We start from the raw sequence: 15,247 nt of genomic DNA on the forward strand, positions 1-15,247 counted from the left end.
CACATGCAGATCCTGGTGACGGAGTGAGGGGGCTAGGAACATGCAGACAGGAAAGAGGGCAGCAGAAAAAGAAGCTGGTGGCTGGCAGTCAAATTAATAATGTACAAGCAGCCCTATGGAAGCAGTGATAAAAGTTTAATTTGTTGACCTTCAAATATTTTTGTTTTGAAAATACCTTTCCATTCTCATCTAATCAGTTAAAATCATCTTTGTTGCATCTGCTACCCCAGGCAGAGTGGTTAATTTTTACAAATGCTTTATTTGTGGGTCTCCGCAGCCTATGTGTCTATAGCACCTCTTTTGAATAATAATTGTATAACAGTTTTCAACTTTCTTTTCTGATTTTGATCTTAATGGTGGGCAGGACTGGAAGAGAGGGTTAAGTATGGTCAAACAGTACTTTTGCTAAATTTTTAACTTTTATTTTAGTAGATTTATTCAGTCATTTTTTAAAAATTAATTTTCCTCTTTATGAAATTAAAATGAAGAAAAGAGTTTATATTTGTGGCTTATGTTTTTAGTGCATTTAAATTTCTCAGACTGTAGTAAATTTGATAAACTTTTTATATCAGTTATGTATGAATGAGTAGGTACTTATTTAAACAGGGAAGTATTGCTTAAAACTGCATTGAATTATAACAATTCAAAAAGAATATGACACAATGTAAGATAAGATAATAGTATTTAAATTGTTATAAAGTCTAGAAAAACTAACACCTGAACTGCCTGGATACCTGAACTGCTTTTGTATTTTTCTTCATCACATCTCCTAGAACTTAAGGACAATTGTGTAGAAAATCTTATTTAAAAAAGATAAGATGTGAACTTGAAGAATATAGGAAAAGCAATCAGAAAGAAGTGATAATGTGGTGAATAATTAGTGTTTTACTGTAGATAGATTTTCTACATTAATAAAATACACTTTGCAAAAAGATCTAAAGTAAATATTAAAGCATTGCTTTTATTGAAAGTATGACGTGTTTCAGAAGTTTTGTTTACAAATTTACATTATTTATGTACACTTATTGCATTAGAAAAAGCCAAAGGAAATCGTGAATATATATATATATATATGTCTATTCTTTTATAATTCCATAGTCCATATTTCTTGATAAACACTGAATGTAAAAATGATTAACTGTTATATCATGTGATTTCTACTGGGATAGCCCCAGATCTACAAATCTGTCTGTCCTGTAACTGGTAGAGTTACACTTGGGCACCTATTGTACTCTTTGATCTCAAGGAGACCCCCTATGGAGTAAGCATGGCCTTGGGACCATTTAAACCTTATTCTTCTATAGAATGCATCTCCATCAGTATCCTTCAAGTGATGACGTGCCACATGAGGTCAGGCATTCCTACCATATGCTGTGCTGTGGTCAACCCACTTAAGTACAGAGCTCAAATTTTACCAAAACTTATTTAAAAATTAAATTTGAAAAGATTATAAACTGTGTTCTTTATGAAATATTTACTATAGTCATTTCTCAGTATAATTCTAAAAGAATGATTACATTTTAATTCAAGAATAGGGATAAAATATCTGTCTTTGAGCAGTGTTCTTACTTTATTGCCATCAATTTTAAAATTTAATCCTTTTAAAGGAAATTAAAATTTACTCTTGACCAGAGAGACAAAGCTTCCCTGAGAGCTCAGTTGGCAGAAATCTGCTTGCAATGCAGGATTCCCCAGTTCAGTTGCTGGGCCAGGAAGATATCTGGAAAAGGAATAGGCTACCCACTCCAGTATTCTTGGGCTTCCCTTATGGCTCAGCTGGTAAAGGATCCGCTTGCAGTGTGGAAGATGTGAGTTCGATCCCTGGGTTGGGAAGATTCCCTTGGAGAAGGGAAAGACTACCCACTCTAAGTATTCTGGCCTGAAGAATTCCATGAACTGTATAATCCATGGGGTCGCAGAGAGTCAGACACGGCTAAGCGATTTTCACTGTCCCTTCACATTCAGAGAGAGAAATACATCAAATGCTTACATACCATCATTATATTTAGTAAAACTGGATTTTGACTTTTTAATAACACTAGTGTGTCATGTAAGTATGTATATTGTCACCTAGATGGAACATAGACTTTAACTTCTGTATTTATATAAGGTGGAGGATGTTTTCAGTCTTGATAGATCTTACACTTGTGACATGGAGCTATATCAAATTGTGGTATATAAACATGTATTCATATTTTCATTGTGTTACAGTCCTCAATACATTCATTCATACCTACTTATATGCTCAACAATTTCAGGGGCTTCTTCTCCATGTCATATGCTTTTTTCTGGATAAAAAACTTACAACAGTGAATGACATGTGCAAAGTCCTTACTCTTGTGAAGTTTACATTCAGCAAAGGGATAAACAAGGAAATTTCAGGTGGTGACACTAAAGAGGGAGAAGAGCTCTTTCAGAAGAGAACCTTTAAACTAAGGTGTGAGGATTTGAAGGAACCAGTGATAGATCTGATAGCACAGCGTTCCAGGAGGCGGGAACAGCAAACGCACAGGCTCTGAGGTAAGAGAGGGCCATTTTGAAGAACAGAAAGGAAGCCAGCTTAGGTGGAACAATGTGTGCGGAGGAGAGTGTCAGGACTGGGGATCAGAGAGGCAGGCAGGAGCCACTCTGTTGAGCTTCTTGTGGACTGAGCGTTTTATGGTCTTGAGAGGTTTCAAATAGAGAGTGGAGGTGGAGGAGGGACTTGCCTGTGTAGACACTGTAAGCACTTTCAGAACTGCCTGTTGTATTTAATGTTCTAGCCTGGAGCTCAACCCGTAGGTATATGACACCTGAGAGCCTTAGTTAATTGTGCTATGGAACAGACCAACCGGTAGCTTAGTGCTCAGAGCGACCAACTCTTCTTTAGCTCTTGATTCTTCAGTTTGCCAGTCTGGCCTGGGTAGTTCTTCTGGTTTCTGCTGGTCTCATTCTCCTCTCTTCTGTTAGCTATACTGATCTGCTAAATGGCTCTCTCTATACTGATCTGCTAAATGGCTCTCTCTGCTTCTTGAAGTTGACTGGCTCATGGCTAGGGTGACGTGGTAACAGAACCATATGTCTCTTATCCGCCGACTAACTAGCATGCGCTGGTTGACTTCCAAGAGGCTGGCTAAAAGTAGGCATTGCCTCTTGAATGTTAGACTTGGAAGTGGTACACTTTGCTTTCTGTTGCTGTATTCTGTTGATCCAGGCAAATCACATATCCAGCCCAGACTAAAGGATTTGAGAAATTGACTCCACCTGCATAGTGATGGCTATTTTTGCATCCTCTTCTGTATTCAAGGTCTGTTTTCTCTGAGCCATATCATGAGTTTGTGACTGCTTTGAGAATCTCAAGTGAAGGTATCCTCACCCAGTCAGAGAACATAGCTAGAAAGGGGAGTGTGACCACATGTTCACAACCTTTGTTTTAAACTTAGCCTGGATATGAAGATACAGCTAACATTCTAGTATAGAAGACACTGTGAACATAACACTTGAAGTGAAAAGTATAATTATAACATATCTGTCATTTGCCTTCAAATTGTAGTGCACTGTATTAAGTAGAACAGAAATGATTTTTGGTTACAAATGAAATTTACCATTGTTATTAATACTTATTGGTTTCCTATATAGGTATAAGTTTTTAGCTAATTTTAAATGCATTCAGAGAATGGTTGTTCTACTAAGAGCACTTAACAGTAGAAGGCCTCATTGTGAGTTCTATTACCAGCTAACCAAACACCTAGCAGTTTCTGCAAGCTGTGTCCTTGGGCTGTCATGTGGCCTGTACATGCTAATAAGGAGAATGAGGAGAATAATAAGAGAAGAATGCTACCAGGGTTTTACATGTCTTAAGTGTTCATTTTTTAAATAGACTACAAAAAAGTAAATAATAATGATAATAGTGGTAATAATAGTAACTGTATTTAAAAAGGCAAAATAAATTCTTTGCTTGCTAAAATTAAACCTTTGCCACCCAGTGTGAGCTGTCTGTGTGCTTATGTGAGAGGGAGAAGAAGAGACGTGGGGGACAGAGGGCTCTTCCTATAGTCTAAATTGTCATAAATCCTGCAGCAAATTTGGAGATGAATTTGTTTATTAATGTCTGCTTCTCCTTCTTTTGGATAAAACTGTGTATAATTGTTCTAGTTGGTATATTGGTCTTTTTGGATAAACCAAAGGAGACATAGCACTCTTTAGTATTTTTACCCCTTAAACATCAATCGAGGCAAAAATTATTTTTTTAAAGCATCTGAATTCTTAGTAATTTACCTGTGGACAAATATTGTAATTGCAGATTGCATCAGATTCATCTCCTCCTCTCACTTCCACCTGCCTTTGGGTTGAATGAGCCATGGATAATTTTATTTTTCTCATCCCTACCTGGAATTATGTTAATGTAAATGGCAACCCACTCCAGTATTCTTGCCTGGAAAATTCCATGGACAGAGAAGCCTGGTAGGCTACAGTCCATGGGGTCAGAAAGAGTCGGACATGACTGAGCGACTTCACTTTCATTTTCATGGTAAAGCTATGGTATATATGATCACTGGAGAAAATAATGGATTATTCTGCATCACAGTTATTTAAAGGAAAATTAAAGCTGAGTCATCTCTTCCCCTTGTTATTTCAAAATAAATTACAGATAGATTAAATATTTAAATGTAAAAAATATAAAGTGGAATGTATTAAAAGAAAGCATGAAGAAATATTATAAAGTCTGGACTAAGCAGGATATTTCCTAGCATGGCACATATTCTAGAAGGCATGGAGGGAACAAATGAATAGATTTAAATATTTATAATGTCAAGTTTCTGTTTTTAATCCTACTTTTAAATTTTAATATGTTAAAAGCATTTATAAACTATTTCTTGAAAGCTGAGTTATTCATGATTATGTAACAAATATATCATATTATTTATGTTAATGTAAATGGCAACCCACTCCAGTATTCTTGCCTGGAAAATTCCATGGACAGAGAAGCCTGGTAGGCTACAGTCCATGGGGTTGAAAAGAGTCGGACATGACTGAGCAACTTCACTTTCACTTTCATGGTAAATTATGTAACATAGATCATATGAATATATTATACTTCATATATATTATTCGTTAACCATTCCCTATGTTTGTGCTTTTTTCTAATTTGTCATTATTTTAAATAAAGATGTACTATACATACTTAATTCGAGAAGGAAATGGCAACCCACTCCAGTGTTCTTGCCTGGAGAATTCCAGGGACAGGGGAGCCTGGTGGGCTCCCGTCTATGGGGTCGCACAGAGTCGGACACGACTGAAGCGACGCAGCATACATACTTAATATATAAACACTTGATCATAAGTCAGATCACAAAGATTTCTCTAGCAAATGGATTGCTAGGTAAATGGATGTGAATATGTTTGAGGCGTTTGATATATAATGGAAAACTGTATTCTGGGAAGGCTAGTCTTATTTACATACCCAATCACAGGTATTGGGGCTTCCTGCTGGCTCTGCGGTAAAGAATCTGGCTACAATGCAAAAGACGTTGGTTCAATCCCTGGGTTGGGAAGATCCCCTAGAGAAACCCACTCCAGTATTCCTGCCTGGAGAATCCCCATGGACAGAGGAGCCTGGCGAGCTACAGTCCGTAGAATCGCTAAGAGTTGGACACGACTGGAGCAGCTGAGCACGCAAACACACACACACACACACACAGATGTTGAGGGTTCTAGTTGTACACACAGGCATTGAATAAGACTTTTACTTACATTTCTATGGTTATTACTGACATTGAATAATTTATTGAATGCTTTTTAATGTTATCATTTGCATATTTTATTAACTAATTCCTTTAAATTGAATAAGAAAAACACATGTATTGGTGGAAAAAATTTCTTATTATATTGTGAGACAATATACAATGAAAAAAGGTCTCTTTCTTGAGGCAGTCACTAAAGTGTTTCTTGCATATCTTTTCAAAATAGTCTATCAGTCATATAGCTGAATCTCACTTTATTTTTAACACAGATATTAGAGTGTAGACTGTTCTGATTCTTTTCACTTCATATGACATCATGGAAAATTTTCATTATCTACACAGATAGATTCACCTCCTTTTAACAGCAGTATAATATTCTAGGCTTAGCTGCATGCTGCAGCTGCTGCTGCCGCTGCCGCCGCCACCTCCAAGTTGCTTTAGTCGTGTCTGACTCTGTGTAACCCCAGAGACAGCAGCCCACCAGGCTCCCCTGTCCCTGGGATTCTCCAGGCAAGAACACTGGAGTAGGTTGCCATTTCCTTCTCTGATGCATGAAAGTGAAAAGTGAAAGTGAAGTCCGCTCAGTCGTGTCCGACTCTTCTCGACCCCATGGACTGCAGCCTACCAGGCTCCTCCGTCCATGGGATTTTCCAGGCAAGAGTACTGGAGTGGGTTGCCATTGCCTTTTCTGAGGCTTAGCTGCATGAGAAGTTATTAAATCCCCTTATTGGTAAACATTTTGTGGATGGTTGTATTCAGCTTTTTCCTGTTACAGATAACTTTGGTAAGCAACTTTGTGTATCTTTGTTTTTATGCTTGGATATCCTGGAATTGTTGGGCTAACACCTAATCACATGCATACACATTTTGGTGGATGTTGCTGCTGCTGCTAAGTCGCTTCAGTTGTGTCCGACTCTGTGCGACTGAGCTTTATTTCAGTATATGTTCTTGTCAGTACAAGGCCATGATCTGAGTGATTTCTCACATCATTGTCAATATTATTAACATCTTAGTTTTTAATCTTTGGTAATCTGTGGTGAGAAAATAAAATAATGTAAGTTTTAATTTGCATTCCATTAATTGTGAGTAAGAATCTTTGTGTGACCATAAATCATCATCATTTGTTCCCTTTCTTTTTGTGATAGTGTGATCCTGATTTTAAAATATTTTCTTTTTCTTATAAAACAGAACATAGTTTTGGGCAGTTTTATTTTTTTACATATATATGTATCTATTCTTTTTCAAATTCTTTTCCCATTTAGGTTATTACAGAATACTGTGCAGACTTCCTTGTGCTGTATAGTAGGTCCTTGTTGGTTATCAGTCTTAAATATAGTGATGTATACGTGAAAATGCTGCTAGATATTTGTTTTTTTCTGCTTTAGAGGTGTAGAAAGGGCTTTGAAAGTGATTAAGAAGGGGTAAGGTACAACCACTGCTACTTCCAAATTCATGAATTCACATTTTCCCTATTTTCGTAATAGAATGATTGGAAATTAAAATGTTTTATTTTAATTTTGGCAGAGGGAGGGCTTGTTAGAGTAATTGGAAGAGAGAAAAGCCAATTGAAGGCTTTTTGCTTGATTAGAATGAAAGAACTATGAATGGTGTAGCTGCTTCTGAACTTTGCAGATTGAATTTCCACAGTGATTTTAGGAATTCTCTACAAATGGAATCCTTTTAGGCACTCATGTTATAAAGTGTTGATTATAGCATCATCTGAAAGAAGCACAATTTAATGGAAAGGGCCTCATCCTGTACTTAGGAAGTCTCTGCTTTGTTAGCCCACATGTGCGTGCTCAGTCACTTCAGTTGTGTCCAACTCTTTGTGATCCAATGGACTGTAGTCCGCCAGGCTCCTCCATCCATGAGATTCTCTAGGCAAGAATACTGGAGTAGGTTGCCATTTCCTTCTCCAGGGGATCTTCCAGACCCAGGGATGGAACCCGCCTCTTGTACGTCGCAGGTTCTTTACCATCTGAGCCACGTAGTATGCCCACACAGATCCCTTCATACCTTATACCTCAAGACCCCTTGAGAAGTTCTCTCTCCCAGTGTTGTCACGTATGCTTCTCATTACGGTATTGAGTTATCTTTGCACTTGTTATAGCATCTGTATGGAGAAGGAGAACATTGGGTATCACATCTTAATTTTAATTTAGATAAACCTGTGACCTTTTTCTTGATGATTTTATAATACTGCCAGTACTTTGGCCACCTCATGCGAAGAGTTGGCTCATTGGAAAAGACTGATGCTGGGAGGGACTGGGGGCAAGAGGAGAAGGGGACGACAGAGGATGAGATGGCTAGATGGCATCACTGACTCGATGGACGTGAGTCTCAGTGAACTCTGGGAGTTGGTGATGGACAGGGAGGCCTGGGGTGCTGCGGTTCATGGGGTCGCAAAGAGTTGGACACGACTGAGCGACTGATCTGATCTGATCTGAAGTGAAAGTCACTCAGTTGTGTCTGACTCTTTGCGACCCCATGGGAATTCCCCAGGTCAGAATACTGGAGTGGGTAACCTTTAACTTCTCCAGGGGAACCTTCCCAACCCAGGAATCGAACCCAGGTCTCGCGCATTGCAGGTGGATTCTGAACCAGCTGAGCCACAAGTCTCCCTAAACTGAAGATTAAAGAGAAAAATGACACCATGAGCGATCTCGTCTAGTCATTTCTGAATTTGAATTTATTTTTAAAGTGAATATTTAAATAGATTTCATCCAGGTAATAATATCTTAGTGAAACTCGCTTTTTATCTCATACAGTAGTGAGTACATGCCTAACATCCAATAAATATCCAGAAAGTCTATGTTAATGAGTAAGGTAAATGCAGACAGTCAGCACTCTATCCTCCCACTACATTCTTAAGTCTTTACACTGAGAATGTACTGATTTTTTCAGTTTTACATTCTTATTTTAACTTAAAATTGAGACTACTTTATAGCCAATATAAATTTGCTGATGATGGTTGTATAATAACTTAACTCCCATCATACAAGCACAAATCTACTTCTGGCTTTGTATAGGAATTATAGGTGTTAGGCTTGTGCAATAGAAAATACTTACCTTATTTTTGTTTTTACAAGATTGAAATTTATTATAAAAGAACCAGAAAGCTTAGCTGATTTCTGTTGAGAGTGAAATTGAATTACTACCACCTGAAAATCATGTGTGAAGGCTGAAATACTCCCTTACTCCCACTAGAGGGGGATTCCTTCCAACTTAGGTAAAAAATACTCTTAGAAACAGCATGAAAACCTTTGGTTTATTATTATTAAATTAAATCTATTTAAATTTAATCTTTCTTTTTTATTAAATTAAAATTAATCTCGTGTTTTAAAAATCAGCTGTTTTTTATAGGTATTACAATTGAAATCTTATAGACACAGATAATATAAAGGATACTGAACTAAAGTGCATATGTATTTAAACCATAGTGCTTTTGAACAAACCATAAATTTTTAAAATTTGCTTTAATTAAACTAGTTCATACTTAGGAATTTCAGAACATCATGTTGAGGCCTCCTGACTAGGGTGGAGGATGAGGCTGACTTTTGAGATCCACTTCCTTACACCAATCCCCAAGGTCTCTTATCTACTGACAAAGCTTCTTGGAGAGTTCCTAAATTTCTGCTTGAAAGCTTTGGTTTGCTGTCATCTCAGGTTGTCAAATATATTAAAGCCATATCTTTATACAAATTTCTATTTGCTATAGAATTTTCTCTCTTAAGCAAATGCAGAACTCACTCTGGATATGGTTTTTGCAGATTTAAACATATATGTTTTTTAAAAACAATTCTATTCATATTAAAATATCAAATCAAGAGTGAGTGTACCTAACACTGAGGTATTCACATATAAAGTATGTATATAATTCAAGAGTAAATGTCATATTATGTAGCTAAGTACCTAAGACTTGGTGAATTTGTTGCTTGTGCTTTCCTTTAACTAAAGTCTCCAAATGTTGATTAGAAGCTTTAATGTAAAAATGTTTGGGGTTAGTAACCTAGTGTTGTGAAAGGCCCAACTTAGGAAATTGAAACATATGTAAATTGCAAATAACTGAACCCCTCCCCTTTTTTGTTTTCTTAAAGTCTAAAATAAGATCTAGTCTCTAAGTCTGACAGTTAGCTTTGGAAAGTTAAGTGTAAACAGACATGCTGTCAGTGACTCTCATAATGATTTCATGCTGTACGTATCCAATATTCAGTCTTTATCCTAAAATCACATTTGGTATCAGCAACATACTTTTTTCATTGAAACTAGGCTGCTTGTCTTCTCAGTGCCAGTCATGCATTTCTCCTGCTTTGCACCCCAGTCTCTGTCAGACACCAGGTTGTGGTGAGCCTCACATTCAGTGAACCAAGTGGAGGGAGCAGTTTGTTTCTTCATTTCTTTTTTTGACACTTTACTTTCATGCTGGATGACAGTCTTATTGAAATGATCTTATTTTTCCTCCCCCTAGCTAATTTTTTTTTTTTAATTGCAGGATACATTGGATGGCCTTTATGTCTTCTACTTAAGTGCCTACTACAAATGCCTAATTTTAAGATGTTTAAAACTAACCGTGGCTGATTCATGTTGATGTATGGCAGAAACCAGCACAATACTGTAAAACAATTATTCTCCAGTTAAAAATAAATAAAAGAAAATAATAAACAGTGACGTCAGGCTAGTCTGATATTATTGCCCCACCCCCACTGTCTTCCCTGGACACTTAAGAAAATATTCTTCTTTGTTCTATTGCTTTCTTTTCTTGCCCTTTTCCACCATATACTGGCACTTTAATCATCAAATACTTTATAGACCAGACTGAATAATTATGTTTAAAAAACTGTAATTATCAATACACATCTTATTTTAGACGCAGCTCTTAAAATTCATGTTAATGAGCTCTGTCTTCTAGTGTGTGAGACTGATAAGCAGTTTTGAAGTTTTGCCATCATTTCACAACTTGTTGCTTAGACTCTGCCTGCTTTTTCCTGAGTGTTGCTTTCAGGAACTCTCGCTCTGCAGCATTCCCGAGATTCAGGACTACCCACTCTGATGTGAGCGAGACAAGAAATGACTAGCAGCTTCAAAGCATAATGGAATTGCTTTACAGAGCATAACTTTCCCATCACTGTCTGTGAACGATCAAAAAGTATATGCAACATCTTGTGATTTAAGTAAGAAGGACGATTTCTCCTACCTCCGAGATCATTTTGAAGAACTTATACCACCACTTCAACATGGTGGCAAATATATTAATTTGATAGGTGCTCAGCCTATTGTAAAACTGGAACCCAGGGCAGTGACCTGGATTTATACCCTAGTCTTGAAGAGACTCACAGATCTCGCTCTCTTGACACCTGATGTAAATCAAATACCAGCTTTCTCAAAACTTAGTTCCAGGCCATGCCTGTGCTCTGGTGTCTGTGGCTAGACTCAAAGAAGGTGTTTGATAGTGCCTAAATTATTTTTTCCTTATGATTTCAGGTTGAAGTCTTGACCTCGGAGGATACTGCCTTTGGACTCAAGGTGTGTAGTCTGATATAGCTTATTGTATAGGTTTCATCAGCTCCCCTAAGGGATTGGAAGGCTCAACAGAGAGGACTTCTTTTTTTAATCAAATGGTGAGGTCCTAAAATCTTCCCGAAGTTTAAGATTTCTTTTTTATTGGGATTAAGATTAGATTATGGCAGTGTCTCCTTTTTCTTCTTTCTTTGTTGTAGAGAATATGAGAAGTAGTACAGGGAGCTTAAGGTTTTATTTAGTAACAATTGACTTTTAAATTTGAATTAGCCCTGGAATAGAATTTACTGAAATTCCCTCCAGTTTGGGGGCTGTGAAATTCAACCACTGAATGGTATCAGAATGCTGTGTTTGGTTCATAACTCTAGCTTCATTCATTCATTATGCCTACTATTTATTGAGCCCTTATGTTCCAATCATAACTAAATTAAATCTCAGCTCCTGCCCTTGAGTTGCTCATAGTTACTTTGTAGGTTTTGACCTGTAAACAGATAAATTATCCTGTGGGCGATTGTCCCCATGCTAGAATTACACCAAGGATTGTGGGAGTGCGGTGAGCTGAGCAGGAAGACATTTTGGGAGGTTTATCTCTGGGCAGAGCTTGAGGGCTTGGATTTTTAGGCAAGAGAGGACGGGAAAAAGGAGAGCTGTTTTCAGGTCAGAGGAGGACTGTGAAAAAAAATCAGAGGGAACTAAAAGTAGTTAAGTTCCGCCCCTGTGACAAGATCTAAGGTTGAACTTTTGAATTTTAGAAAATGCGAAGCTATTGAAAAATTTAAAGTCAAGAAGGGGTTAGATTTGCAACTTAGATGATTTTGGCCCCTTTGCGGAGGTTGGACTTGCCAGAGACCAGTGAAGGGCAGTTGACTGAGTCAAGTGAAAGATGATGTGGGCCTGACCTGCCATGGTGGAAGAGGAGAAAGATCCTGAAGCAGAAAGCCTGTGGGACCTGATGATCACAGATGTGAAGGATGAGGAAGGCAAAGGTGCTGAGGGTGAAATAAGGAATAGATTGGCTGCACTGAAATACAGAGCATGAAGGGAGAAGTTACAGAGTTTTATAATTACAGTCTTCCAGACCTGTAGCTTTTTATTAGATTTACTTACCTTTTGTACATATTTGCTAGTAATTCTTAAACCAGGTAACTAAACTAGTGAGGACTTTTTACTAAGGGAGCCAGACTTTACTTTCATATACAAGGACTGCATAGTTGCCATCAATTACTTTGAAAGTCAAAGTTTCAGAGGATAGTTGATGACAATTTGAGAGGACAAGGTTTGAGAACTCTTACTTGACCCCTGCTTTCCCTCCTAGATGCTTGACATTTTGTTAGTGCAGTTGAGTAGTTGTACAGGTTGTACAAGTTAAGCTGCAAGTACAGGTGGATGACATTGTAATACTACCAAAATCACAACTGTTTACAGGGTTATAAGCTTAGCACAAGGTATTACATTATGAATAAATACAATCTAAAAGTAAAAAGATATTAACACTTTATAAATATTTAGTAAAGTAACAAGTTTTATATCCTTAAAATGCTTTTTATGTCTCTATATCTAAAACTACTAAAAGAAAATTTTAACTATAAATAGAGCTTATTCAGTATGATTTGCAGTATTTGACATATGGCCATCTTCTGAATTTTTCATTGTTTTTGCTTAATACCCAGCATGCATGCAGAATATTCATTGCATGTTTAATAAGCATGTAGGGTCAGTTCCTGTGGACTCATCTCCATAATCCCTCGTACTTACTGAGTGTGCAGCAGGCTTGTGGAAGATGATTACACCAGCAACTCCCATGGCCTACCCTACTGCGTAATGACTTTGCATTTGTTCTGTAGCTAAACTAGCAGATTGCTTTTGTAGCCTTCAATCCATTTGTAGGAACACAATTGAAAGTTTTTCCCAGTAATTGAATGATTTTTAAAGAATTGGATTCTTTTCACTTTTGCGTATCTATTCCAAAGTGTTTAAACACAGAACTAAAAATGACAGATATGAACATTTTTATTGTTTCATTATCTGTAAGTCAGCAAATATATTTTTATCTTGTTTCTTAAAAGATCTAGGTATTCAGTATTGATCACTTATATGCAGTTGGCCTTTTCTCCTATCTTTACACTGGGAAAAAATAACTCAAGTATCTGATTTACTAGTAACATGTTAATGGCATCTTCTTGGTGGATGAGTAGATCTCAGGAGTGTCTGTCTGTCCCATATATGTCCCTGATTCATTTAGTGATCTTTAACATGGCATTTGTCTCTTTATCTTTTTATGGCCCCTATCTAATTACTTGATTCTTGTTTACTTCTCTTCTCTTTCTCTCAAGTCAAACTAAAATCTAAAACTTAATATCTACAAGCATGAATTTGTCAGTCTCACTAGAAAATGACTTAAGCGTCTTGGGACCCAAATAACCTATTTCTGCTTATGAATGTGGGGAGACTATAACCCAGGGAAACAGTTTTGCAGTCGTTCAAAACTATCTGCCTGTTGTGGCTCTTTTAAGATGAATTTTTTTAAAGTTAATCTAATGGGAAATGACTGTGCTCTTTCTTCTTCTTCACAATTCTTAAGTTCACACAAATCCTGATTCAGTGTTTTGTTAGGCTTATCTCAGTCACTGGTAACTTAGAATTTGAATTGGTTACTGTTGCATAGTATATTAAACACTTCAGCTGTTCCTAGTGGTTCTGATTTTTTTTCTCTGAATTTGGTAACTGATTTCCTTGAGGTTGTTTCTAGGTCTAGTGAAACGCTTAGTTAATTTAAAATTATGTGTACTTAACAAACAAGAATTTCAGTAAACAGAAGAAATGTTTCAGAATTTAAAAGTGAGCAGAGATATGTGGAAAGGAAATTTCTACAAACTGTAAACTGCTGATTTTGACTTTAACTCTGGTTAAGACCTGAATATATTAAAAAGTTTTTAATTCTATAGAATAATAAATCAGGAATCTGAGGGACAGTTAACACTGGTTGCTTCTTTTTACAAGATAAGTATGCCTTCTGTGTCAATAATACACTAAGTAAAGGTGGTAGTGATAATGCGATGCCTAGTCTAGTGCCTAGTGAAGTCGCTCAGTCGTGTCCGACTCTTTGCGACCCCATGGACGGCAGCCTACCAGGCTCCTCAGTCCATAGAATTTTCCAGGCAACAGTACTGGAGTGGGTTGCCATTTCCTTCTCCAGGGGATCCTCCCAGCCCAAGGATTGAACCCAGGTCTCCCCCATTGCAGGCAGACATTCTACCGTCTGAGCCACCAGGGAGATGATAAATCAGCTAAGCAAATATATATAAAATTGTTAAACATAGAAAAAGGCTAAAAATTTCACTTTGTCGCTTATGGATTCTACAAAGAAATTTATAGTAGAGAAGTAAAAAAGAAGAATGAGTGAAACATCTCTGGGTCATTGAAAAAGATAAATATGATTTTTCCATAAATTTCTTAAGTGATCTCATAGAAATCTAAATAAATCTAAACTTAAACATTTCATGACCATAAATCTTTTACCTCCTCATTTGTTGTAGATAGCTATTAATCAGATCAGATCAGATCAGTCACTCAGTCGTGTCTGACTCTTTGCGACCCCATGAATCACAGCACACCAGGCCTCCCTGTCCATCACCAACTTTCGGAGTTCACTGAGACTCACGTCGATCGAATCAGTGATGCCATCCAGCCATCTCATCCTCTGTCATCCCCTTCTCCTCTTGCCCCCAATCCCTCCCAGCATCAGTCTTTTCCAATGAGTCAACTCTTTGCATGAGGTGGTCAAAGTACTGGAGTTTCAGCTTCAGCATCATTCCTTCCAAAGAAATCCCAGGGCTGATCTCCTACAGAATGGACTGGTTGGATCTCCTTGCAGTCCAAGGGACTCTCGAGAGTCTTCTCCAACACCACAGTTCAAAAGCATCAATTCTTCGGCGCTCAGCCTTCTTCACAGTCCAACTCTCACATCCATACATGACCACAGGAAAAACCATAGGCTTGACTAGATG

The 15,247-nt window shown here is 37.4% G+C and overlaps 1 protein-coding gene across 8 annotated transcripts in view; it reads left to right on the forward strand.

Moving 5' to 3' along the window:
- Window positions 1-15,247, forward strand: part of ARID1B (AT rich interactive domain 1B (SWI1-like)) — a 422,452-nt gene that overhangs the window by 234,183 nt on the left and 173,022 nt on the right. For 5 of the 8 annotated variants that reach the window (XM_010840865.1, XM_010840862.1, XM_010840858.1 and 2 more), the window contains exon 5: window positions 11,205-11,246. The exons of the other annotated variants lie outside the window; for them this stretch is intronic. In XM_010840865.1, coding sequence (XP_010839167.1) covers window positions 11,205-11,246 — 42 coding nt within the window. The remainder of the gene's footprint in view (window positions 1-11,204; window positions 11,247-15,247) is intronic. 8 annotated transcript variants of the gene reach the window in all.

The sequence above is a fragment of the Bison bison genome, unplaced genomic scaffold (assembly GCF_000754665.1).
Source record: "Bison bison bison isolate TAMUID 2011002044 unplaced genomic scaffold, Bison_UMD1.0 scf7180017864148, whole genome shotgun sequence".
In the NCBI taxonomy this organism is placed as follows: domain Eukaryota; kingdom Metazoa; phylum Chordata; class Mammalia; order Artiodactyla; family Bovidae; genus Bison; species Bison bison.